At 37.6% G+C, this 27900-nt stretch overlaps 1 protein-coding gene and 1 long non-coding RNA gene across 2 annotated transcripts; one reads left to right on the plus strand and one right to left on the minus strand.

The window, feature by feature from the left end:
• Positions 1-5205: 5205 nt before the first annotated feature.
• Positions 5206-23416, minus strand: LOC147488678 (uncharacterized). The gene is made up of 3 exons (XR_015202486.1): positions 23318-23416; positions 5923-6017; positions 5206-5498 (listed from the first exon to the last, which is right to left on the minus strand). It is a non-coding gene; the product is annotated as an uncharacterized LOC147488678 (long non-coding RNA).
• Positions 11066-14408, plus strand: LOC147488679 (uncharacterized). The gene is given in 7 exon segments (XM_086571026.1): positions 11066-11174; positions 11216-11337; positions 11445-12533; positions 12619-13250; positions 13329-13613; positions 13698-13879; positions 13972-14408. Coding segments are annotated over 7 exon segments (2856 nt in total).
• Positions 23417-27900: the final 4484 nt, after the last annotated feature.

Consider the following 27900-nt stretch of genomic DNA (forward strand, 5'->3'; position numbering starts at 1 on the left):
TCAAGTTAAATTCATGTTCTTCATTTACTTATTTATTGTATACAACAAGATTAATCAATCATCCAAGGACCATGAGCTAAAATCCTCCCAAGGGGAGGGTTAATGATGCTCATGTGAGGATCAGGTTGCCATTTAATGTTCCAGAATCACTACTTAGGAATTAGGTTTAGATTATACATCCGGTCCTAAAATGATTGAGTCTGGCCAAGTTTGGAGTGCTGATACTCCAGGACAATCTCGCTAGAGACCTAGTCAAGTCTCGCGCGAGACCCTATGGTGGCCGTTAGCCCTCAGGTTTCTCCAGCTGATGTAGAATCAAACCAGGAGCTAAAATGATATTCCAGAGATGGAATGTTAGTTCAAATCCTTATGCTAGTGAGATGAGCTCAGAGATGAGTGCATCTCACTAAGGATCGATACTCGACGCCGTTTCGGGTTTGTCTATGAACTCAAAATGGATTAGAGTTGTAGTGATATGGTACTCTAACTTTAGAAATTGATTTTGCATGATTATGATTAACCCTTTTCCTGTATCTCTATCCCTGTTTATTTTACGTAGAAATAAATCGTTGTAATTTTTCGTTACTTGCATTACCGTTAATTTACCTAAACCAGAGAAATAACCTAAAATCCTACTCACTAAAAGCTGTAAATCCAGTTGTGAACCTTGTCGTGCCCTAAGGTATGGACGATCCCATACTCGACCTATCCTACCAACCCACCTGAGTAAGATAACTTGACTAATCGGACATTTACGAACTTTGGATTTTAGACTTCGGATTAAAGGACAAAAACCTGAAATTACCGTTTATCAAGGGTTTTGGTCTTTTTGTTTGGTTGTGAGGGCATCTATCTTTCTTGTGAGGTTTTCGATTAAAGTTTTGATTTCTGGATCTGATTTCACCTTAAAAATACCACTAGCCTTAGATGTAATGGGTTGGGCTATTATGGAATTATTTATGTCGCCCCAATGGGTACTCTTTTCAGTTTTGTTTTCAAGAAAGGTTAAGGATTTAGTTGCACCTCTATCCAAAAATGACCATTACTCATGATATCGAGGGTTACTTTATGTTATGGGAGAAGGCATTTGAAGAAACATTGGACTAGAGTGGATTTATGGTGAGGACATGAATGGAGTAGGTCGGAGAATCTATCCCGTGCTTCGGAAAATGTCTCACTCGAACTCTGTCTGAAGAACTGTATCTTGCTTCTTATCTCTTCTATTTTCTTCGGCAGAAAGTACTTTTTCATGAAGGAGAACACAACTTTTTCCCATGTATCGAAAGAGTCGGCCTTTTGTGAAAGAAGCCATGCGTGACTCTTACCAGCTAGGGTGAAAGGAAACACTCATAGCTTAACCTGATCATCGGTGACGCTCGGATGATGAAAAGTATTACATACTTCATGTATCCGGCGTAGATTCTCGTACGGTAACTCATGTTCTAACCTATGGAAGATAGGTTGAAAATTGAACACGTTCGGTGGAATGCGAAAATCGCTCGTGAGCGGTGTGAGTCGTATACAAGATGGAGGCCCATCTTGCAAAGGTGTGTAGAAGAGAGAGGATCTTCAGCTTGCACTACTTTCTCAGCCATCTTATGAGATGGAGGACTAGAAACAGAAGATTGTCTAGGGCGACGAGCTCTCCTAGGTGAGTAAGTTTTATTCTTGCTAATACTAGAAGTGCCTGAACGCAGTATCATATACTTTTAGCAAGACCCTTAAACTATCCTAACATGCGCAAATAGTGTAATGTATGCTTAAGAATTTGAAATTCATTTTTACAAGTATGGAGTTTTGAAAACTTTATTTTTGATCTATATTTTACTATGCCCTGTTCAGAGGAACAATTGGGGGTGAGATTAGGATGGCTCTACTACACGTCTCAGAAGAGTAGCCAGTGACTTCACCAAGTGGTGTGCTGCCAAGAATCTCACTCACGATAAATCTGGGGGAGGGGAGTGAGGAATGTAGTTGGTCCATTGGAATCTAATAATTGATTACGTTAAATCTTCATGGCTATATTTTTGTCCTTTTCTGGAGGAGCGTGACTACTTTGTGCTCTAGTTGATTGATTTTAATTCATTTTTTTTGTCTAGGGCTTTCAAGAATCAAGTAACGTCCAATTTACCTACATTGGGGAATGACTTCCCAATGGTTGTTATGTGGCTCGGGTTCAGCCTTATGCATGAATGTAAATTGTAGTACGGAAAGTAAATTTCAAAAAATCACGTAAGCATGCTTGAACACACAAGGTATCTTCTTACTTGGGCTTCACTACTAGAAAAAAGGGTTTTTGTGACTGTTTTAAAATGTTATTTGTGACTGTTCTGTTCAAAATGGTCACAAATTATAGAAAATGGTTTTTGTGATTGTTTTAAAAGTTTTTTTTTTGTGACTGCTGGATCTTGAACTGTCACAAATGTTTTTTTTAGGAAGGGGTATATGCGTAGAATATTATTTGTGACCATTGCCCCAAAATAGTTACATATTCCAGACTTTATGTGTCAGTCTTTGACCCAATTATTTCTCGGTCACGCCACTCCAAGAGCCCACAAATAATACTACTTAGCCCATGTTCGGTCTCCCCCTTTTTTCCAACAGTTCCAAGTTCCAGGTAAGTGTTCTACGAAAAAAAAAAACTCGATTCAAGTTTTTGTCGAACTCGATTCCCCAGTGTTCATTAGCACTTCCAAAGTTAGTATTGTGGTTCGTTCTTGTCTCTTTCATTGATTTTGAACTTTTTCATAGTACAAAGTTTTTGTTTTTTGAGTTCTATGCGATTTTTCTTTTAGGAATAGGGGAATTTCTATGTGTTCACACCTACTCTGCCTCTCTCAGACAACAATATCCACTTAAATCAAGCAAGGTATGGGTTTTCATCTGATTTTGTTCAGAAATTCACAATTATCAGGGTCTTCTATTTTGGATGGGTTAACTTGCTCTAGTTTTTCTAATTTATCGATATATTTTATCCATTCAACTACTGACTTGCTTGTATAACTGAAGTTTTAGTTGCTTTACTCTTGAGGAAAGGAGTTATTTGTTTATGGAGTTCTTGTTCCCTCTATTTTGTTTTTGGCTACATTTTTGCATTTCATGAGTTTGGATTTTGTTGACGAACATGGAAAGAAAGTTCTTCATGCTCTGCATCCAGTGCACTATGTTTACAGAGATTTCAGACATATATTAATTGATTTTTGTTTGTTGTTTTCTGTTAGTAAGTTTTGATAATAGATGGTGTTTTTTTTAACTGATATGTCGTAGCACAATGACAATTTGATATTTTTTTTCAATTTTTTATAAGTCTTTGTAGTGAGAAATTTCTTTTCTACAGATGACACTGATGGAATTCAGATATTTTAATTAAATAATCTTTTTAAACTAAGTTAGCTCTAGTTAATCTAGATAATCTTTTTAAACTAGTTAATCTATTAGATTAGTTTAGTATTAGTTTAGTTTTATGTTTTGGGCCCTTGAAGGCAAAGTTGTTTAATTATAAAAAACCTAAATTGTGGGCTTTTAAAGTGGACTTTTATTGTAACATAAAACAGGGAAAATCTTTTATTCTCATATCACGTGCCAACCAACGTCGCCTTCTCCTCAAGTAGCGTATAAGCAAGGCTTGAGACGTAAATTCTAAACCTCCCCGAAGCCCATGTAAGAGGATACCTTGTGTGTTCAAGCATGCTTACATAATTGTTTGAAATTTAATTTCCACAATACAATTTACATTCGCGCATAAGGCTGAACCCGAGCCATAACAACCATTGGGAAGTCATTACCCAATATAGGTAAATTGGACATTGCTTGATTCTTGAAAGCCCTAGACTAAAAAAAATTAATTAAAATCAATCAACTAGAGCCTAAAGTAGTCACGCTCCTCTAGAAAAAGACAAAAATATATCAATGAAGATTTAGAGTAATCCGTTACTAGATTCCGGTGGACCAACTACCTTCCTCACTCCCCTCCCCCAGATTCATTGTGAGTGAGATTCTTGGTAGCACACCACTTGGTGAAGTGACTGCCTACTCTTCTGAAACGTGTAGTAGAGCCATCCTAGTCTCACGCCCAATTGTTCCCTTGAACAGGGCATAGTAAATTATAGACCAATCATATATTTTTAATAATCCAAAAAAATAAATTTCTACTGGTTGTGCATCATCATTGATTGAGCATTCATGTCTTATCAATATGCATCACAACCGTCATGGAATTATAATGCAAACCTAGAACCTTGTTCTTTTTGCGGTAGTCCTTATCACTGGTTATCCCATTGTCCATCATATACCGAATTCGAGTCTACTACGGGAAATCCTTACGATTACGAACCTCAATTTTCAAACTTCCCTAGTACCCTATACACTTGAGAGTTTTCTAATCATGTCGACAATTCATGGAGTTCCACCACAAATAGTCAAACACCATTCATGTATCCATATGGTCAGTCAGAGTGCGGTTTCACCCAAAGCCCATTACCATTCACATCACCATCCATATCAAATTTATATTCCACTACACCATCCATCACATATATACCAACTCTACCAGGAAATGGCCAAGCAAACAATATTGACTCAACACATGGCAACTACCTTATGTTTTCTCCAATCTGATTCACAAGAGGCCACATCTGAGACTAATCACTATAAGAAAGCTAACTTTTAGCCACTGACCAAAACTGTGGGTAAAGGGCTTTAGCCATGGCTATCGGCTGTCGCAAGTCCGTGGGGTTTTGACCTGTCGGGAAAATGTTAGCTACAGCGAATGACCGTGGGTAACTGCGATGGTCCATGCAACAGCTCAAGTCGTAGGAACTTGCCACTGTGAATGACCGTGGCAAACGCCGTCGCAAGTGCCATAGATAATGACCGTGGGAATAGCCGTAGCAACTACCACAGCGCTCGACCGTGGCATAAGCCGTGGCAAGTGCCATAGATAATAACCGTGGCATAATCCGTTGCAATTATTTTTGTGAGAGATAAAAGTTGTGGCATAATCCGTGGTAAAAGTACCTCTGCCACACACATCTTTTTGCGTTATCTACGGACATTGGTCATGGCTAAAACGTTTTAGAATTAAAAAAAAAAAAAAATATATATATATATATATATATATACTAGTTTTATCCACTTTTGCCTTTCAATCCAACTAATAATCCATCCATCTTAATAACAATATTACAAAGAAACCACATTCCCAATCAAAATTCCTTTGTCGAAAAATAGATAAAGAGACGAATATTCATACAAGTAAAAAAAAAAGTATGTAGCATTTATTACCACAAACTCAATATAATATAAATTTCCAAATATTTTTCAATATATTTCATCACCCCGTACAAATAATAATGCCTTAGTTCACCTCGCATACGTTTCTCCGTTATATTTTATCATTCCCTTGCACTTGAATACTTTCGAAAATGATTTGAAGTCCTAGCTTCATAGAACCCTAGCCTTAATAACCTTTTCATGAGCATCCACCTGCATACAAATACCTACATACAAATGAATCACAAGGAAATGATATTAAAGTCAAAATCCCATAAGTCTAAAAGTCGGAACCTAGATGAATGGAGAAAAGTCGTAGCACATAGCAAGAGCATTTCTATGTGCTACAATTAAAACTTAAATTAGCATCTCACTTTGTTTTTACTTGCTCTAAAAAATACCATCTAAAGGAAATTAAATTAATCAATGGACAGTGGTTTCCACTAACTTGGGCTTGACATCTACTCTGCATAACTCGTTGAACTTGGGCTACTCTAATTGCCTAATTGTATCCAATCAAGTCGCATTCATCATGTGTAAGTGCGTAACATATATTTCTAATTTCTATAAGCTATGTACAGAAACTCCAGAGAAAAAATGCCACATGTTCTACTAATGTACGTAAAAAGATGAGATGATGGAGATTCTTACTGAGAGAGTGGTTGGACCAACATGAGAGGTGAGTTGCTACTTCTAAGGCCCTCCTAAACTTCAGTATTGGAGGAATTTTGGTACTTGTCGTCCACCTGCAGAAAGTTATATTTGTGTAAATAAAAATCACTAATTGTACTATCCAAAATATGCAGAGACCATCTTATTGTATGTCGTGACACTACGTCAAAATAGAGAATATATGACAGGCAGGACGCCCCACAATAGGACGGCTTCTAACTGTCTAAAAATAAACCACGGCTAATTTCGTGTATTAGACAGCTGTTACCAGTCGGGTCATATTCGTCGGTCTTTGTCTGTCTACTTCCTCCTTTTAATTCCCATTGTCGAGACTTCTGCTTTGAGCCCTGAAACCATTTCCCACCAAAAATAATTGAGAACCCATTTGCCACCAAAAAAATTGACGAATTTTGTGTTTCCCCCTCAAATTTCATAGCACGATTTTTTACTCACGTTTCTGCAAAGGTTCGTACTTTCTCTCTATTAGGGTTTTATTTATTTTTGTTCACTAAAATTGATACTGAAAATAATAGTCCTTTTGCTGTTGTTCAAGAGCTTCTACGAGAAGTTGAAATATCTCACTGGGGCAGCGTTCAGGTTACAGAGCATTATAAACTTGTTCACGCTGGTGCTCGACACAAAGGCATCTTTTCCAGGTAAGGCTTCATACATTACTAAAATTATCTCTTATTTATTAAGAGAAGGCAGTTCCCCTTAATTGTTGCTTCATAAACTTATTAGGACGAGGTAAGCCAAGTTTTGAGGATGTCAACATTATACATCGTGTTAATTTTCTTGTCTTTTGTGACAACAAAGTCTTTAGAGTCCCATTACCTGAGCAAAAACTCTATCACGGTAATACTTTCACCTTCCGTTCACTTTTGAAATACATACCCATGATCTATAGTTGCATTGCATGCATGGAGAGAAAATAGACCAGATATATCTATTACAGAACCTAACATATCTCAACTTCTGTTTCTCATATCTGGAGAGCTACTGTGTGACAGACATAAGTTCAATTCATAAAGTGTGAGCTTAAGAGAGTTATTGCTGGAGTGATCATGGGGTTGAGTGAATCCGATATAGTGGACAAGAGTGAACAAATTTCTTATAACAACACTCCTTATACATATAAGAAAAGAGTAGTTAAATTTCTAAAAAAATGCTTGCAAGATGCCGTTTGTTTGCCAAGAAAAAGGATTAGGGGTGTGATGGATTATCTCTTCATCTCCCTCACTCCTTGTTAGCTATACATTCCAAACCAAAATTTTATCTAATATATAAGCTCCATTTGTAAGAGTATTCCATGTCACAGTGCATCATGTTTCAGACCCATATCAACATGTTATAATGGAATTAATATTTGGTTTATAGAAGTTGGTCTGTGACACTAAGTGCACTACTAACCACCTTGCAAATTTATTCTTTCTTATTGTATTTAACCTTTCATATTTTCTTATCTTCTGAAACTACCATCTGGCAGGGTTGAATATCAATCAAGACCATCTATTCGTGGCATATCTTCATTTAAACATCTTCTTGTCCAACTGCCCCCACGGGTTCACTCTGTGTACTATCGAGATGGAATAGGAAACATCTCGACATCTCGTCTACATGTTGGTGCAAAAAAGGTACTTACAATTTAATAAATGTTTTTTTTGAGGGGTCTATAATAGTTATCAAAGGGCATTCTATAGTATACTATTTCTTGGTATAAGATCATCACTAAAACTCTTTCTTGGAGACTAGAGGTGGCTGTTGAACCTCTCATTTCGAAGTATCAAGGAGCTTCAGTGAGTAGTAGAAATTTTTTGATGGCTAATGAGATTGTTGACTCCCATAAGAGAGCTAGTAATCCTAGTGTCATTTGTAAGATGGACTTTTCTAAGGTGTTTGACCACATGAACTAGAAATTGCTTGATTTTGTTTAATCTGAGAATCTTTGTTTGCAAGGTGACCCTTTATCACTTATTCTCTTCATTATTGTCGGAGATGCTCTTACAAGATTGATGGAGTTGGGCAAAAAGAAAGGTTTTACTCGAGTTTTAATTAGGGAATAGAACTTCATCTAATTTTAATCCATGAGATGACACTTTTGTTTTTGTGGAGCCTAAGGAAGAGTATGTTCGGAATATTAAAGCCATATTCATGTGGTTTTTGAAGGTATGTCTGGTTAGAAAGTGAAGTTTCATAAGAGTTTGATGATTGGGATTGGTGGACTTGAGAACATTTTGTCCTTACCTATTTGTTCTACGTATATTAAAAACTAATCTTTCTTCTACGTATATTGGACTCCCTCTTGGAGCCAAATACAAGAGTGTTAGAGCTTGGGATCTAGTAGTTGAGAGATTCAGTTTGAGGTTGGCTACTTGGAAGAGGAAATTTCTTTTGAAGGGTGGTAGTGTCACACATATTAAGAGTAATAATTGTAGAATATCCTGTTTATTTTTCTGTCCTTACTATTCGGTTGGTGTTGCAAAAGATTAGAGAAATTATGAATGACTTTCTTTGGGGATTGACAAATGAGATTAAGAGATTTCATCCTATCTCTTAGGATAGAGCATGTATACCTAAGGAATTAGTAAGTGGTTTGATAAGTCTGGGAAGGAAGAAGGAAGTTTATGGAAAAAAGTTATTATTTGTAACTTTGTAAGTATAGGATGGAAGAATGGTTACTAAATCAGTGACTTAGTTGTATGGATGTGAGTTGTGGAGGGGATTATGAATAATAAAGATGACTTTCTTGAAACCTTGCAAAGTTAGTGTTGGAAAAGGCACTAGTGTGCAATTTTCGTGGATAATTGGATAGGGGAAGAACCATTGAGGTCATGTTTTCCAACTATTTACAATGTGTCTAACAAGATGAAATTTATATGGAGACAACACCAATATTATTTGGGATCTTGGTATTCAATGTTGGTTAAATGATTGGGAAGTGCAGTCTTTGGTCGGGGTTTATTCTTGTCACTTAACAATATAGTGCTTTGAGAGGTGGAGGACAATATTTAAGGCTTGTTTTGATTTATTAAATTCAAAGAGGGTGACTGAATTAGGCATTGGGATGTCCGACTGGCCATGAAAGAAGTGCGGGTTAAAGGAGTTCCGTCCAAAATCTGCTTTTTCATGTTGACATTAGCGATGGGGAGGATGCTAACAAAGACATATATATATCTTAAAAAAAGAGAGGGAAAGTTATTGCTAACAGATGTGTATGTTGTGGAATGGACGAGGAAAGTATAAAGCATCTCTTTTGGGACTGTTGGTTTGCAAATATTTATGGCAATACATCTTTGGTTAGTGTCCCCAGTTCACATGGGTTTGAAGGTACAATAGCAGATTGGGTGAATGGATGGAAGTGTGAGCAAATTGTATCTTAGATTGGCAAAATGCTTTTGCGTGACTACCGCATGCTATGTGTGGTGCATCTGGCTTTTTGAAAGGAATTGCAGAATTTTTATGACAAATTTTCTAACGTGGACCGCGCGTTTTTTGTAGCATTATATATTGTTTGTGGGAATGGGACCACTTTATATTAGGATGTGAGGGGTGAATTTTGACCAACTTCTCTTTGGGTGGTTCAGATAATTTTAATCATCTTCCTGCAATCCATATTTATCTAGTTTCATTTCTAACTTGCAAGATTAGTTTTTATGCATGATTGACATTATTATAGTGATCATGTGTTACTATTCTGGTTTTATTTAATACAACCAGAATTGAATGTCATGTACCCTATAAGGAAAACATAACAAAAACAAAAGAATAAAAGATTGGAGGCTAGAATTTAATATTCTGTATTAAAAATGAACTATACATTCTAGTTTCGTGAGAAACAAATATATTTGTTCCTAAAGAATTTTTGTTCTCCTACTCTGCAATAGACATGTTATCCATGAGGGGAAATCTTTAAGAAAAGTGTATGTCCAATGATTCGTGAAGTTGTAAACCTACTGTTATATGTTTCTATTTATGTTATCTCAGATATATGGGGTTTTGCTTGTTTTTCTTATTTGAAATTTCAAAACTTGAAACTTTTATTTTTGTTATGGGGTTTGCTTGTTTTTCTTATTTGAGTTTTCAAAGATTGAAACTTTTATTTTTAGTTTTCAGTTTAACAAGTTTGTGTTGTTTTGATTTAATAGGTTCTTCTTCAGTTTGAATTTTCTTGAGGGGAAAGGTTGAATTTTTCTCACTGCTTCTCCAAGGCAAGGTATAAAATGGTTTAACTTTCTTTATCATTTGTTTGTCATTTGTTGTGTTTCTCTTGTTATTTTATGTTATTATATCGTTGGTATTATTGTTTTTATCCGATGGTATAAGTATAAGTATAGTTATGAGTTGTATTTTTTTTTTGTCAGTCTTTAAGAACATCAAGTGCATGGTCGATTGAGTTAGGTATTTTTCATTGTTTGGATATTCAGCCTCTACTGATTTACAATATATATCTATAGATTTTAGTTTGAGTTGGACTAGTTTATTTCAAACTTTATATTTTCAAATAACCTGATTTCTTGTTTGTAAATGATATGACTTCTTTGGCATTAATTGGTCTTGGCCATAGAGAATAAAGAAGTTGCTATTAACATGAAATCACCAAGTGTTATATATATATATATATATATATATATATATATATATATATATATATATATATATATTTATATATATATATATATAATTGTTCCATATATATATATATTGTTTGCAAACCAATTTAGCAAACTATTTAGACTTGTTAGGTGGGTTGTTGGGGTGCTAAGTGTGTTAGGAGGCAGAAAGGAATTTGAGTACCATGCACTTTCTATGATATATACTTTTCCTAGGTTTCAAGTTCAATACTCTTTTTGAAATCATACTAATATTATATATGTTGATGTATTTATCTAGAAAATGTCTTCAATGCTTCCAAGCAAGAACTGGATGAAAGCACCGACTTCGTCTACTGAATACCTTCGAGGTGTTAAATCATTCATCCAGTTCACGCAAGAGAAATTAGGAAAGGAACTTGATTGGTATTGTTGTCCTTGTGCTAAGTGTCGTAATTTAGGGGGGAAGTCAACATCAAAAGATATTGCCGAAAGCATCTTATCCGTGATGGTATAGACAAGACATATACATCATGGATACATCATGGAGAGTCATCTTCAAAAGTAGTAACTATGTTGAAGCTCCCACTAGTTCTTCTACTAGGGTTCTGAAAAAATATGTTGCCAAGGATGGAAGAGATGGTCAATGACACATTTGGACTGAAGTCATCCTGTTGACTTAGATGCATGTCTTAAAGTTGATGATGAAGATGATGATGGAGATTCACCCAATGCCATACCGCAGGATGTTCAATACGACAAGTTGATGGAAGATGCTTTAAAACCAATATATCCATCATGTCGGGTGAAGATTCAAATTATCGATTTTGACGATTGAGTTGTTGAGCATGAAGGCTAGACACAAGTGGTCTAATAGTAGCTTTCACAGAGTTGTTGCAATTCCTTAAAAAGACTTTACCAGAAGAGAATACACTACCTGAGAAGACATATGCTGCTAAGAACTTGATCAAACCTCTTCGCATGAAGTGCGAAATTATTGATGCATGCCCAAATGATTGTATTATATACTGGGGTGATGAATATAAGGATTTGATTAGTTGTCCCACTTGTGGTGAAAACAGATGGCAACCGGTGAACCCGTTAAAACCAAAGGCTAAGATTAAACCATGGAAGAAGCTAAGGTATTTTCCTTTGGCTGAGAGATTGCAAAAGATGTATAGCATACCATGGATTGCAGAGAATATGAAATGGCATGCAAATGCAGTTTCTGACCAACGCTATATGCGTCATCCTATTGATTCTTCCATGTGGAACTCAATTAATCTTAAATGGCCTGAGTTTGCTGCGGAGCCACGTAATGTTAGATTAGGGATTGCAACAGATGGATTTAATCCATTTGGGAACAAAAACAGCATTTATAGTTGCTGGCCTGTTATGGTTACTCCATACAATCTGCCTCCATCATTGTGCATGCGGAAAGAGTTTACCATGTTGACACTTCTAATTCCTGGTCCAAGTAGCCCAGGGGATAACATCGATGTCTTCTTGCAGCCTTTAATCGAAGAGCTAAAACAGTTATGGGGTCCTGGAGTTGAATCATATGACTCCCATGCTAAAGAGACATTCACTATGAAGGCAATTTGTTTGTGGGCGATACACGATTTTCCTGCGTTTCACCATCTTTCTGGACGTAAAACGGCGGGAAGGTATGCATGTCCTATTTGTAGTGAAGATACAGATTCTACTTGGCTGAAGCATGGAAAAAAGTTTGCTTATATGGGTCATCGAAAGTTCCTAGCAGACCCGAATCATTGCTTTAGAGTCCAGAAGGCACAATTTAATGGAAAAGAAGAACACGGTAAGCGTCCTATTCGTTTAAAGGGTTCTCAAGTAAAAATTAAAATGAGCCAAATTCAGAACAAGTTTGGCAAGGTGCCGGATACACCGGAAGGAAGGAAGAAGAAGAGAAAAAGAACTAAAGAACTAGAAAATTCAGCATTTTCAAAGGATTCTATCTTCTTTACATTGCCGTATTGGGAGGTATTTTTAACATTTGTGTAGTAGTATATCATGTAACTTTATGTATACATATCCATATATTCATTTATATATTTAATTCCTACAGCATCTGCCTATTTGCCACAATCTAGATGTGATGCACGTGGAAAAAAATGTTGCGGAGAATCTGTTTGCAACAATCATGGGTACAGGTAAGAGTAAGGATGGACTCGAAGCCCGTATGGACCTTAAAGCTAGGAAGATAAAGAAACACTTGTGGCCGGTAATGAAGAATGACAAGTGGTCTTATCCAATAGGTGCTTTTTCTCTTTCACGTGAAGAGAGAGTTTTGCTTTGTAGAACTTTGCACCAATTGAAGGTTCCTGTTGGATATAGTGGAAATTGGAAACATAATGTGGACTTGGAGGATTTTCAGCTCAAGAACCTAAAATCCCATGACTATCACATCCTTTTACAACATTTATTACCCGTGTTATTGATGCATCTATTCAAAAAACACAAGCCATTGCGTTAAGCTATTCGCCAGTTGTCTTTATTCTTTAACGTCTTATGCTCCAAAGTCATTTGTCGTGCGAACCTTTCGAACATGAGAAAACGCATTGTGGAAACTTTGTGTGTCTTTGAAAAATACTTCCCGCCTTCGTTTTTTGTTTCAATGATACACCTTGTTGTGCACTTAGCGGAAGAGGCACAAATTTGCGGACCTGTTAGATATAGGTGGATGTATCCTTTTGAGAGGTGAGTAAAGTTCTTTATATATATCTTTCTTGTGATTAGTATGTAGTAATTTTGTATTAATTAATGGCACATGCACAGGATGATGAAAACTTATAAAAGGTATGTAACCAATCAGACTTTTGTCGAGGGTTGCATCCAAGAGCAATACCTCGTGGAAGAGGCGATGATGTACTGTATGGAGTACATTCATGATGGCAACTTGGGAAGCCATAAGAATGGGAGAAGGGTGATCATGAATGAGGATATTGAAAGGGCACACCCTATGGATAAAAAGGGAAAGCAATATGTTCTTCCAAATATAGAGTATCAACAAATTCGCAAGTGGGTTTTGACGCATTCTCTGGAAAATGCCGAGTGGGAAGAGTAAGTTGTGCATTTACCATTGTTTTGGTAGTCAATACTTGAGTTATGCATGTCAACTGTCCTGAATTTTTATTATTTTCACAGGAAGTACCAAGTATACCTCCAAAGTCAGAAATCAAGGGGTAAAAATCGTAGGGGCAGTCAAGCAAATGAGTTGGACTACATTCCTTGGTTAAGACTACAACTACAAAATGAAAATGTATCTCCTTTCAAGAGGATTGTTGATGGTCCATCTTTTACAGCGGTGTCATATAACGATACACAAAGTGAATGGGTATGTTTTTTATCGCCGGATTCGAATCAACGACTACAACACGAGAATAGTGGGGTTTCCATGAAGGGATGTGACTAGTTTTAGGGAAAGCCAAGGATAGGAACCTTGTTGATGACGAAGTCACTTACTATGGAGTTGTCAAAAGAATTCTTGAACTTGATTATGTAGAATTTAAACAAACTGTGTTCTACTGTGATTGGGTGCGCATTGAGGATAAAACAAATGGTTGCACAGTTGATCCTGATACGAACTTGGTATTTGTAAATCTTGGGAGGTTCATGAGGAATACAAGTGAGGTTGACGAGCCCTTTATTCTCGCTTCTGAAGCTAAACAAGTCTTTTATTGCCGGGATTTGAGTAGAGATAATTGGCATGTTGTCTTGGATGCTCCAAAGAGGTTGAGTCAAGAGATAGATGCTTATGAAGACCCATTGGTCTTCGAGGCCAGAACAAGTGCTAATGATTCTTCGTCAACAACTCTAATTGAGGACGCTCTAGAAGTTGCAGAAGACTGGATTTAATCTTAATGAATAATTTTTTTTTTATGTTGATGAATAATCTTAATTGAGGACGTTCTTAGGAAACTTATCAATGAATAATCTTTTTTTTTATGGTTGATATTTATTGGAAAGTTTATTTGAATTGGGTATCTTTTGTTTCTATTCATCTTTTCCAATGGTACAGGTGAGTTAAACAGTATGGTTTGAACATCTTGGGTGTTCTGTTTAGTGGGTTTTTTCTGTTTTTAGTTTTTTCTTTGAGTGGTGCAACATATGATACATGCTACATCTATTCCATGTTTTGTTTAATTTCGTAAGCCTTGGATTTTAACCATTTTGTTGAACTTTCTATTTAGGTAAAAGAAGTCATGTCGAAGCATCACGGAAGCAAGTGGATTTGAAGCAAATGAATCAAGCAAGCAAGAGACGCGACGACAAAAACAAAAGGTAAAGTAACATTTTTATTTGATTATTAATTTTTATTTAATAACGTAAGTTGGCTGGGAAAGTGTTAAACCTATAAAAATGACCCATGATAGTTGATTAGATCTTGGTCTTTTAGTGCATGACTTTCAGTGGCATGTACAATCTGGTTTATGGCAATGCTGTCCTAGGCGTAGGACCATACCATATAGCTGGGAAGCTTTTGATTCTTAAGAAATGCCAACCAACCGGGAGAGCATCTCTCCAAAAGCAGCTTTGCTAGTATCCCAATATGGGTTAAGTTTTATAATGTTCCTCTGGTTCTGTGGACACCGGAAGGAATGGAATACCTAGGAAGCAACATTGGGAATCCTCTCTACTTGGATAGTACCACCCGTACAATGAGGGTCTCTAACTTTGCTATAACTTCAACCATCGACTGTACTTGACATGTGGGTGCTTCTATCGGCCTTTGTCCTTCCACTGTAGTAATGCTTTGAGCCTTTCTCACAATAAGCAGTTCCTGGACCGAAGAATTTCCATTCTCTGGTCTGTTTACATAATGCTTGGTGATCAAACTCGACGGATGAACCAGCTGATGCCTGACAATGTTTGAAGTATTCTCATTGAACCGCCGGTTTTCGTAATACAATCAAGCGGTTGAATCATTCGGGTTGAACAGCGCGCGACGACCGGCCGTCGCTGCCCTCGGCATTGACTCCTTTCTCGATTCGAGTTGCCGACCGCAATGTAATCGACTTGGTCCACATTTGCGGTCTTTCGATCTGCCCTTTTCAAAATCTCCTTCTTTGAAATTCGCCGTCCTTAACTTCGAATCCCGGATTTCATAGTCTCTTTTCTTTTCAGAGGAATCTGTATGAATCCTCGTTTGATTGTATCAAGGCTCGGGCGGATATTGTCCTTTGGTAGTAAGGCCGAGGTTACGCTTCCGCCCTAAATATGTATTATTGGTCCAACTTCTAATAAAAACGAATTTTCATCTGTTTCGGTAATGCATTTAGAAGGTGTAAAATGCAATTTAAGGAAAGAGAATGTCAATGTAACCTGGTTTTGTTGGATTGTCCTAAGGAATTTCCCCTGTTAGTTTGATGCTTGACTTGACACTTTCTATATCTCTATCCGTAATGTTTAGTGAATTCTTTGGATTAAAGATAGGGAATGAAACATCATAAAGTTTTATTAACCATCTTGAGTAAGTGCTCCGGCTTAGGTTATCTTTGCTTGTGCCTCGTGTAAGGTGCTTGTCCTTTGTAGAAGGACTAAGTAGTTCGTTTTTCCTGTGGTTGTCTCCTTCTAGGGTCTCGTGGTGCGGATCTTCCCTTGTTATTGTCGGCTTTTCCTATTTTTTTTATTGCGTATGGTTTGAACTGGATTCCCGGGTTAGGTATCTAGGGAGTCTCGTTGAGAAGGCGGGTGTAAGTGTAGTGCCCTGTTAGCCCCATTTGGAGGAATTGGCGAGAGAATGGCCTTGCACAGTATTCTCAAAGTCATATCGATGGTTGGAGCGAGGGACCCGGCCGCGTCGGTAACGAAAGCAGAGTTAAGGGAATGGTTATTCCCGAAGTTGGTTAATTCATCTCCCGTTGTTGAGTGAATCGATCGGATGTAGTACTTTAAGTGTTAAGCATTTTTTAGTAGCTAGTAGCGCGAAGGAAGTAAGTACTCACCCTCCAAGTAGCTAGCAAGCTCGGAGAGAAAGGAAATGTGAATGTTGTAAGTCAATACAACTTCTCTAAGGCCGAAGTTTTTTACTACGAAATCCATTTCAATGTTGGAGGCGGGGTCAATTAACTGCCCTTAAAAAGCATGAAAATAGGCGTTTTAATGAGATCACGAGTTTGAGGTCATATTTTGGTAAATAGAAAGAATAAAATGGGATTGTTGCTCTTGAAAAGGGAGCACTATACTATTTCTTAGAAAATGGAATCCGAATCAACTAAGTCATGCTTAATCACTCACTACGAAGAAGTGAGGAAAGCCCAATATCTCATCGGGGGGTGCTCCCGTGCCTTCCTCAGTGATTTATATCCATACTGATTTTGACACCGGCCTATTCACAAATAAAAAAAATAAGAAATGAAGAAGAAAAACTCAGATACCATAACAGTACTACTATCACGTTTTCTTTGATTAATTTACAACTGTAATAGGATAAATTATCAATCATATACATTGTATTGTTCCATTATTTTTCTGTTCCATTACCATTTTGAAGAGCTAGCCATGTATGAAAGGTTCATCACTCTGTCTTTCACAATCGAACTATACTTTGTGTGCACGAGAAAGTAAGCACTTCCATATAGGCATTTAGAGAGGTCAAAGAACCGTTTTCTATATGAAGCTTTAGCTTTCACCATCCCTACATATATATATCCCCAGACATCATACATTAGAAAGGGAAATCATACTTCTCACAAAAATGGTTTTGAATCACGGTCATGTGACTCAAGTCCGAACGATTTGCTAAAAATATTACGCACTAGAATGAAAGTGAGGCAGTTGATTAGATCTTATTCAATCAAATCTATACTAATATTTTTTAAAGTAGTTCGATGTTAATTAGATCTTATTCTTTTTATATTCTTGTTAATTAGGTCATTTGATCTTTATCCACAGATCATTTGAAAAATAGATCACAATAAATTGATTTTGTCTATTATCATTTTTCTAGTAGTGAAACTTTTCTGCGTCCTATTTGTACTTAATCGGTTGCTAATTAATCCACTTAGGTCCAAGATTCCAAGTGGAGTTTATCGATGATGGACAAGCTCTTTGGACAAGATCGAGCAAAGTATGCCACTATAGTCGGGCAGGTGGCTAGGACACACTGCCCACCTATGTACAAGGACTGGGCAGAAGTTCCAGATTTAACAAAGGATGCTTTGTGGAAGAAAGTATTGGTAAGTGCAAGTCACTCCACCTGATTTTATTTCAGTAAACATTTTAATTTGTATTGTATCCAAATTTGTTTAATAATGATTTTGACATGTCCAATTTACAGGTTGAAATTGATCTTCCATCGATGATCCGAAAAAGAATGCACTCTTCGTAAGCTTAATACAGCTTGGAAGCAGAAAAAATATGAACTTCGTCAGGTGTATGATAAATTTCCAACAGATGCAGAGCGAAAAAGAAATGTTCCTAGCAAGGTGAAAAAGGAAGAATGGGAGGCATTCGTGGACATGTGCTCAACAGAAGAGGATAAAACCAAGCGATTCAATGGAAAGTTAGCAAGGGAACAAATGAAGAACCCACATACAACTGGTAGAATGGGAGCAGTTCAGTTATTGAAAGCGGTTGGTAAACATCTATTTAATGCCATAAAATTATCGTGATGCACTCAACTATTATTAGTCTTTATCTACATATTTGTTTAATATGTTCTGAGAAAAAAAATAGCCCAACTGGTGAGGTTTCAAGGACAGAAGGATATGTGGCCATCCATACGAGGAGAGATGGGAGTTGCATCAATTTTGAAACAAAGCAATCTCTTGTAAGAGACAACGAGACATTTATTTAGTAATTGCTTATGTTTGTATGACCAGGTATTACGTACTTAAGAAACAGTAACTTTGATTTCTTTTGTAGGAGGAAATTGATAGACTTGTTAGCAATGAGCCTAATATAGTGGAAAGGGATCTAGACAATGATCCCATTGCTTTGGTGTGATGCTGCTTCCCATCTTGTTTTTTTTTTTCTAGTGGGTTTTCTCTTAAGTTCTACCTAAACTTTTGTTTTCTTAATAGGTTATTGGTCGTGATGGAAGAGGGCGTGTTCGTGGTCTAGGTAGTGGTGTCACTAAGACTGTTTACCATGCTTCAGCTCCTTATAAGGAGATTGCTCAAAGAGAGAAGAGAGCGCGTGAAAACAGTGAGTCAGGCTATGAGGCGATCATGGCGAGACTTGATGAAGCAGACAAGGCTCGCAAGATACTTGAGGATGAAGTTGCAGACCTTAAGCGACAATCTTCAGGGCTTGGAAATGCATCTCAGGTAATAATATCCTTAGGCACTTTATCTGTTTTGGCCTGGTGTCAATGCCAAGCTTCTTGTATGCCAAGACCCATGATATTTTTACTTAGGCACTTTATCTGTTTTGGCCTTAACAAACCCAATATCAGGACATGAGCTTGAACATAGTTTATTTAGTCATGATTCTAATTCTCTTGTTTTGGTCTATTTAGTCGAAGGAATACTTATAGCATAGGTCTGTATGGCCTGAGCTTGAACATAGTTTATTATGATTTATGACTAACTTAAGAAAATAAAGTTAGCTTTAACGCAGCGAAACTTGGCTGTTTGAACTCAATCAATACCATCTCTTAATGCATAGAGATTTCTTTCTGCTTTGACATGAAGAACTGCTTGTCTGCATGCACCAGAATTTACTTTGTTTGTACTGTGTTCCCTTTCTTTGCTTTAGCCGTTCATTCTTTGCTCGAGAATGAACGGCTTGTGTGTGTGCGTTTGTGTTACATTTTTTGTTTTCTATTACATATTTCATCTCCCTTAAACGAAAATTATTGTTGGATTGTCTAGGTTTTGTTTATTTTGTTTGTTTTTCAATGTTTTTTTTAGTTATGTTTCAAATGGTAGTAGTCTTTTCTTAGTACAAGAGTAAGGCTGAAATAATAAGTATAAAAGATATGCTCCAATAAATATGAGATTCCTAAATATTGTAGAATCACCATCCGATATCTTAGTTTGAAAGGGAGAGAATGAAAACAAGCAAAGTTTTCTCGACCATCATTTGTTTTATTGGCCCATGTCGCCCGACTTGGCCACCACAACTTCCCACATTTCATTTCTTTAACTTGACCGCTAAACTTTCTCACGAAACGGCGGCGTGGAGTCCCCCAATCTTAGAACTAGAAAAGCTTAGGCCTAAGGTTTGTCTATTTGTTCTAGACCTTGATGCCCTACGAGCGACGCGCTTGAGTCCCCCAATCTTAGAATGAAAGAATGGATTAAGAAAACATGGCTTTATTGGTTATTCATTTCTAGGCCATTTACCTGAGCAGGGTGTAGATGGCCATTTACCCTTTGAATGACGATTGTAGCTCAAGGAGGAAAAGTAGGGAACAAATATGACATCAACCTCACTTGAGTTGAGGACTCTTACGACACTAGAACCACTATTCTAGTCACGAAAACTCGAAGATCCAATGTGAGCCAATATTCAATACTGTTCTGCAAATTTAGACCCCCGGGGTAATCAGGGATTTTTTTTTTTTTATATCAGGCCACTCAGTCTCCTTGAGCTTTCCAGTCTAGGAGCGCAAAATGGAACTCGGGAGGCATATCATACATAAACACTTTCAAAGACACCTTACTCGATTTACATATCACCCCTGTTGAAAACTTTCCATATAACTTTTTAGATAACCATGAATGGTTGTTTGAATCACAGTGCATTAGCCATGTACCTGGATTATCTGCAACAAATCTAATAACGGCCCATCCACCAACTGGTACACCCACCGTGTTCCTATGGGGCGGGTCAACAAAGTTAAATTTAGCCGGATCAGTTCTCGGGTTGAAATTGCCAAAACCCTCCGCCAAGGAGGATAAAGAAGTGTATCCATGAAGATGAATAGGGTGGTTTTCAGTTACAAATATATTTGTATTTTGTAGTACCAATTGAACTGTTGTCCCAAATTTCAACCTCAGAGGCTTCGTACTCACGCATGGGAGTCCAAAGAGCCCGACTTACGTTACTGTGTAGTCGAACCGAAGTTGGTGGGATTGGTGGGAAATTTGTAGTAAAAACACCATTAACACCTCTATAGTAAGCTTGAAGTATGGATAATGTAGATGGCAAAACAAAGGAAACGTTGTTCATGCTAGCGGTGAAGTTGGTTCCATTTGGACCTTGACAAGTACGGCCCGGCGACACGGGTTAAGGCCCAAAACCCATCGCGGAAGAAGAAGAGGCTTACATCAACATCGGCAGGGACTTTGGGAGTAAGATAGGAGGAGCTTCTAAGGCTTGTAGTGAAGGCCGTGGCAGTTCGAAAGTATCATTGTAGGCGTGGAGAAATGGAAAAATGGGTCGGAGGTCTGTTGCATTTGGACTTCGACTTTGAATGGGCCTTTGTTGATGGACATGGTAATCGACTTGTATTCAAGAATAGCAGCAGTCGTTGTGGTGTTATCAAAGGCTACAATCGGTGGAGCACTAAGCGTAAGCACGGGCCGCCATGTAGTAAGCTTGACCGGTTGATCCGTAGTGATAAGTACATCGATGGTTTGGCTCGGGCCCAACATGATAACTGCTGCAGTCTTTTATTAAGTAGATTGGTCTCGTGGAAATGATATCAATTACAAAGAGAAGCAGTTCAGTCAATTGCTTGTTCACCAAAGTAGTTTTATGATGCGGGATCTTTCATATGTTTGGAAGAGGCTCATGGGGCAATCGGGTTAGAAACTTAGAATGGAGTTTTCGGTTTATCGAGGTAGCTTTCACATAGGCAGTTCTTCGGGCTTGTCTTTCTTCTTTTTGTCTCTTTGCTTGTGTTGCTAGGTGATCCTCTAGTGTGGAGTTATTGTGCACCTAATACTCTGTGTCCTCTCCAGTTTCCAATGGTTGGTTGTAACTTGTAGTTGCCTCTCCAATTTCCATAAGCTGGTTTGAGTTTAAATTTGTTGCGATCTTCGGTCCGAGTGTATATACCGGCATGCGTATTATTTTCAAGAAGTATAATTTCAGAGAAGCATTTGTGAAAAATATTACAGAGGTCTTGGAACTGTTGGTCTGAGTGTCTCAAACCAGCATTTGTGAAAAATATATTTTTTTGCCACCTAAGACCTCTCCAATTTCCACACTGCTGTGAGTCGAATGTTTCTCAATGCAATAATGCAGAACTATGTGAAAATGCAGGTCTTCTGGTTGAATAGAAGTTTTAGGCTGTGTTTAGCATGAGAAGTAACTCGGTGGAATTCTAGTTATCTTCTACAGTTGTACTTCAATATTCAAGATCTCTTCTATCTAGATGAGAGGAGGAATCGATCTAGCAGTTCAAACTGGATGAGAGTTCCCATGGTTTGATGTTTTTGTTGTGACAGTGAAGTTGTTAACTAGTTTCTGTCTCAATTCCTTGTGCCGAAGGTAATACAAAGAAGTTCCTCGATAAATCCTTTTCCTAAACAAAGACTGAAAATAATCTATCCATTTCGAAATTGATGAGATGAAGTTAGTTTTGGTTAGGGAAGGATGGAAAATATCCTAACGATACATGCGCATGTACTAGTATATTTTAAAGGTAGATGTTTCCATAGTTATTAACTGCCAACAGCTCAATCCTAACTGTTATATTCCTGATGACATTTCTTGCCATGTATTATAGTGAACATTAAGTGACAAACTTTTGGAAATGCATACTGAAGATCATTTCATCAATGATTGAACTCTTGGGTGCTTTTGGTTCTTGTGTTCAGTAAGCTATTTAAAGTCTCTAATGCTACATTAATTTCCTTGTTTTTTTTTTTAGGAAATACAACAATCACCAGTTCAGGATGATTCCCGCAATATCCAACCTCAATCTACAACTTGTCACTTGAAGAGTTTCATAACAAAGACTGTGGTTGCACTTGGAGAAGTCTGCACCTATTTAACGACACTTCCAAGTTCGTATAATGTCCGAATCGATGAGATACTCGATGATTTTGCACCGTTGTATGAAGGAGATGGAAGACTCGGAGATATCGTGCTTGGTGACGTGATTACTTGGCCAAAAAATTACGTGGTTTTTCATTGATCGATGAAGCTTTTAAATCGACAAAAACTTATCTTCTTTTGCCGTGCTTTGTAAATCCAAATACATAGTTGTTTTTTGGTCTTTGGATAGTGTTTCAAGCTAGTTATTGAATACTTGAGCACCAAGATTGAGTTCAAATATTTTGGTATTTTGTCAAACTTCAAGTTTTATAGTATATATGGTATTGCAATGTAAACATTTTGGATGGAATGATGAATATAAAGATGTTTTGGTACTTAAGTTTGATTATGGTTTATTAATTATAGTGTAGTTTGAATTTAAATTATTTGGGTAGCCAATCATATTGAAGCAGCAGGTGCATCCAATAAATTAGATTTTCAAATACTCTACTGTCATTAGCCGTCTGCAATAAAGGATTGAAACCATTCAATTTTAGTTTTTGATCGAAAGCAGACGCAGCTCTAGACAAGTCTTGGTTGTGGTTTTAAACCCAAAACCACGGCCATTAGTCAATCCACAAAACTAATTTCTCGACGGCCATTAGCTGTCTTTGTAGTTCAAATAATGGACAGCCACTAACCGTCGAGAATAAATACCACGGCATTTTTAACAACGGCTTATGAGACAGCCAATAGCCGTCGAGATTGACCAATCTCAACAGCTCTAAGCCGTCCTAAATCAGCTATTTTGACATAGTGTGATCATATTGATTATGATTGAATGGTTACACTATATGATCGATCTGTTGAAATTGACATAATTCCCATACATTCCTGGAGGACGCGGGCACTCTATATCAGAATTAGCGTTTGCTTCCGGGCAAGGACTGCATTTCCTAAGAAGTGGCAACCCAAAGGAAATAAGCGAGTGATAAGAGCCCAAAACTGTAGTTTTAACCCTGTAACAGACATACTTTTAGACCAATTATGTGAGTAATAATTAAGAGTTAACACTGATTACGTGTTTTTATGCATTTCAGACTTCAAAGTCCATTATGTGCAGAAATGTGCCACTTTAGTGAGATAAATGAGCAAAGGTCGGTTACTAAGGAGTTCCGTGATTAAAGGCCAAGATTCAAGAAGACAAAGCCTTTCTAAAGCCCGGTCAAAAGCTGAAAAGTCGACGCGGGCAGAAATAGCACACAAAGTCAGTAGAATTTCCGAAGGCCATATCTTTGGACTCAGACCTCGGAATGGGGCCTACCTTATGTCAAAACGACCGGCTCGGAAAGAGCTTTCCAATGGTCTAAGACGTGATCCAATCAGAGGAGCAGAAGTGGATGAAAAGTCTGTTGAAGCCAACTGCAGCTGAAGAGGCCTTTTTGGACTGAAAGAATTGGGTTTTGGGCCTGATTCTCTGGCCCAAAACATGGCTCCAAGCCCATGCACGATTTTTGGATATGAAAGTATAAAAACAAAAGATTAGCTCTTTGTTAATGGTAGATAGTTAATGGTAGATAGGTTAGAGTAAAAAGTAGCCATTAAAGTAGCTTCTAGATCTAGTTTTTATTTAATTGTTTTTAACTAAGTTTAATTTCAAATCTAACTCTTGTTTTAGATTAAATTCTTAGAATCATTGTTCTTAATTAGTTTGATAAATAAAATAGCTAGCTGTCAATTTCGATTCTTGTCATTTACATTTGTGTTAGATCTGATTCATTTATTACTTGTTATTCAATTCTTAGTTATTAATTATATTTTAATTATTGTTTAATTTAGATCAGTAAATTTCAATTCTTTATATCATGTTTAGTTCAAATTTAATCGGAAATGATCGCGTAATGATTCTCGGCTAAACCTCCATTAGAGGGGGTTGAGAAGCCTTGATGAAAGCTTGATTCCGACTATTGTAGAATCATCGTAATTTCCTTTCCACTCTAGAAACGATTAGTTCACCATGAGAATGGGTTTAATCGTTCACATGCTAGTTATGAATTGGTAGGAATGCCATGTGTAATTAGGGATTAGGAAGAACCAATTGTTCTGCGAAACAGTTCAATTCGGATTACGACGATTCGTCGTTAATAGGATTAAGTCGAGTTAAGGTGGAATCAATCCCCTTCTAACTCCTTATCATAGAATCAATGTAGCATTCCCTTAGTTGTCCTAATAGTTGACTAGTGCATCTTGTGGGTAGTTGCATCGTAGTCTAGTTGCATTTTCATAAATCTCTCATTAGACCTTAAGTAGAGTAATTACACGCGCTAACAAGCATGCGGAAGGACTAGGAGTGGAACGAATCACTCTACTCCACTATATCTCATAGGATTGAGAGTAGAATCTTTGATAAATATAAAGCATCATAAGATTAGTTTTAGTTTACTTACGTTTTGAGTTCAACGTTCATTTCGTAGGTAAACTAGATAAATTTGAGGAATATCAAATGGCGCCGCTGCCATCTTAGTTTCACTTTCGCATTGTTTTCGTAGTGTTAGTACTTTTCTTAAAGTCCCATTTCACCCACCCACCCGTGTTTGATTCATACTGTGGTTATCCGTTTAAACGTTGGAAAATTCCGGGAAAAATTACACTGAGCGCGACCACGCCCTAGTAGAGCGCACCTGCGCCCTATAGCCTGGAACAAGAGCGCGACCCGCCCTTAAAACACTGTAACTTGAAAATTACCCGAGCGAGCGACGCTTCTATCGCGAGCTTACCTGCTTTGTTGTTAATTTTTTCGATTTCGACGGTTTTGATTGAACGTGTTTTTTTTTTCAATTTTTTCAGTGTTCTAACTTGTTATATATACATCGAACACGCGTAAACAAGACGCTTATTCATAAGCGAAGCAAGGACCTAATCAGGTATTCCTTTCTTCCACACCTCGCATCTCCTCGTTAGAGGTTTATACTAGTATATCGAATTGTTTGGAGTGTTGATGTGTTTAGCTAAGTTTGGTTTTAGCCTTGTATGAGATTAAGGTCGGCCGAACAAAAACGTAAGCGAAATTACACAACAACGTCAACAAACAAGTCTATCTAGTATACCACCCACTACACCTCTAGCTACTATTTCACACACATCACCTGACACAATGCCCGACGAAGAAGAGACTCCTCTCTCTGACTTCTACAAAGCCTTGAGCGATAGCCCCAAATCTTGTATCGTTCTAGTAGACCCGATTGGGTGATTTCGAATCCCCAAATATTTTTAATTTGTTACCCGCTTTTCATGGATTAGACCATGAAAACCTTATCACATCGTAGGATTGAACAAGTCCTAACAACATTCCACCATCCTACGGTTGGTGCGGAACAAATTAAACTCGGGGTATTCCCTTTCACCTTAGCCGATAAGGCGGCGCCTTGGTTAACTTGCCCAAACGCCTAATTGCGTGGACTCGTGGGCTAAACTTGTTCAATTTGTTTATGGAACATTTTACCCACCCCTAAAGATGGATGAGATGCTTTCCAAGATTCATTTCTTTTGACAAAATCCTCATGAATCATTTTCGAGGAGGCTTGGAATCGTTTCACCGATCTCCTTATAGAGTGTCCACATCATAATTTAGCGAAAGACACGTTAGTTCGTGCCTTTTCAAAGGACTTCTATACCACCATAAAGAAGTCCTAGACATAATGAATGGGGTAGTTTCTTAAGTAAAGGAGCCTCCGAGGCATATAAATTTTGGAAGATCAGACTAAAGCGTAATAATAATTGGGGGTAATGACGATTACTCCGCTCCGCTAGTTCTTCTTCAACATTAAAGGCTACCAAGATGTTTGAGGTTAAATCGGATCCCGAGCTTAAAACTCTAATTGAATCCCTCACAAAAAAGGTAGAGGCCATTTCTGTACAACAAAAGCCAATCCCCATCATGAATGTAAATTCAAATCCATGTAGTTTCTGTTGGAGCCCTGAGCATCCCGACTCACACTGTCCTATTGCTTATGAACAGGCTTGTTCCATTAATAGTGAACCTAACGCCCCTTGGAGACAAAATCCCAACTTCGGTTGGAGAAATAACCAAAACGTCACACCTCAAGGGTACAATAATCAATATGTTAGGCTTATGCACAGCTTTAACCAAGCCCCACTACGAGAAGGACAGGGTCATGAATTTTAATAATTATAACAACCAAGCGCAACCTCGACAAGGTCAAGCACAAAGTCAAGATAATTATAATAATTATAATGCTAATAGAGGTATCGTTCCGGTAAATAATAACTATCAAAATCCACCCATAAATAATTCACGTGAAATAGTTCCAGTCACACCACCCGTGATTACTACACCCACACAACCGGATCGTCTTGACACCTTCATACAAGTGAGCCAAAAAATTTTCCAAACCATGGCTCAATCTAACCAACAGCTTCTACAATCCGTTAATAATTTAACCCAACAGTTGGCTCAAAATAAAGCCCAACCCAAAGGTGTGTTTCCAAGTCACGAAATACCTAATCCTAAAACAACAAATACAGCCTTTGAGGTAACCGATAATACTAGTAAGGAACATGAAAATGTAGGTGAGCTAAAGGCCATCACCACTCTCTGTTCTGGCAGAGTGGTTGATAACAAAGTAACTATGCCTATAGTTACCCCACCAGTAGCCCCTACACCTGCTATATTACTAGATACCGAAATAGAAACTAAAGAGCCTACCACTGTAGAGGTACCAGTTATAACACAACCTAAGAAACAGGAAGCCATGGTTAAACATCCAGGTAATACCATTGCTAAATATAAACAGAAACCGCCGTTTCCACAAAAATTAGTCGTGTTAACTAGGGATACAAATTATGAGGAGATTAGGAATGTTTTCAAGAATCTAACTATAAACCTTCCCTTCCTCGAAGCTGTAAAAAAGCTACCACACCATGCTAAGTTTCTTAAGGAATTGTGTACTACTAGGCGTAAGACCAATATATCAAAAGACGCCTTTTTAACAGAACAATTCCCAACTTTATCTGAACATAATGGAATTGTTAAGTACAAGAACCCTGGTCGATCCCCATTGCACAATGCACCTTAGGAGATTCTTATACTGACGACGGCGTTATTAGACACGGGGGCTAGTGTTAACTTACTCCCGCTTTTTATTTGTATAGACAAATAGGTCTAGACGAGATGCAACCCACTAAAATGACGTTGCAATTAGCTGATCGGCCTATTAAGTATCCTAAGGGTGTCGTCGAAAATGTTCTGGTAAAAATTCAGAATTTTTACTATCCGGCTGATTTTGTCATCCTCGACACAGAAGTCGTTAACGACTCTGTCCCGATCATCTTAGGGCGCCCTTTTCGGCAACCGCCAATGCGCTCATTAATTGCCGCGGATGGTTCAATGTCCATGTCTTTTGGCCATCTTGTTGAAGTCAATGTTTTAAAACAAAGACCACAGTTACCCGAT

Source organism: Coptis chinensis, chromosome 7 (assembly GCF_015680905.1).
Source record: "Coptis chinensis isolate HL-2020 chromosome 7, ASM1568090v1, whole genome shotgun sequence".
NCBI classification, from domain to species: Eukaryota; Viridiplantae; Streptophyta; class Magnoliopsida; order Ranunculales; family Ranunculaceae; genus Coptis; species Coptis chinensis.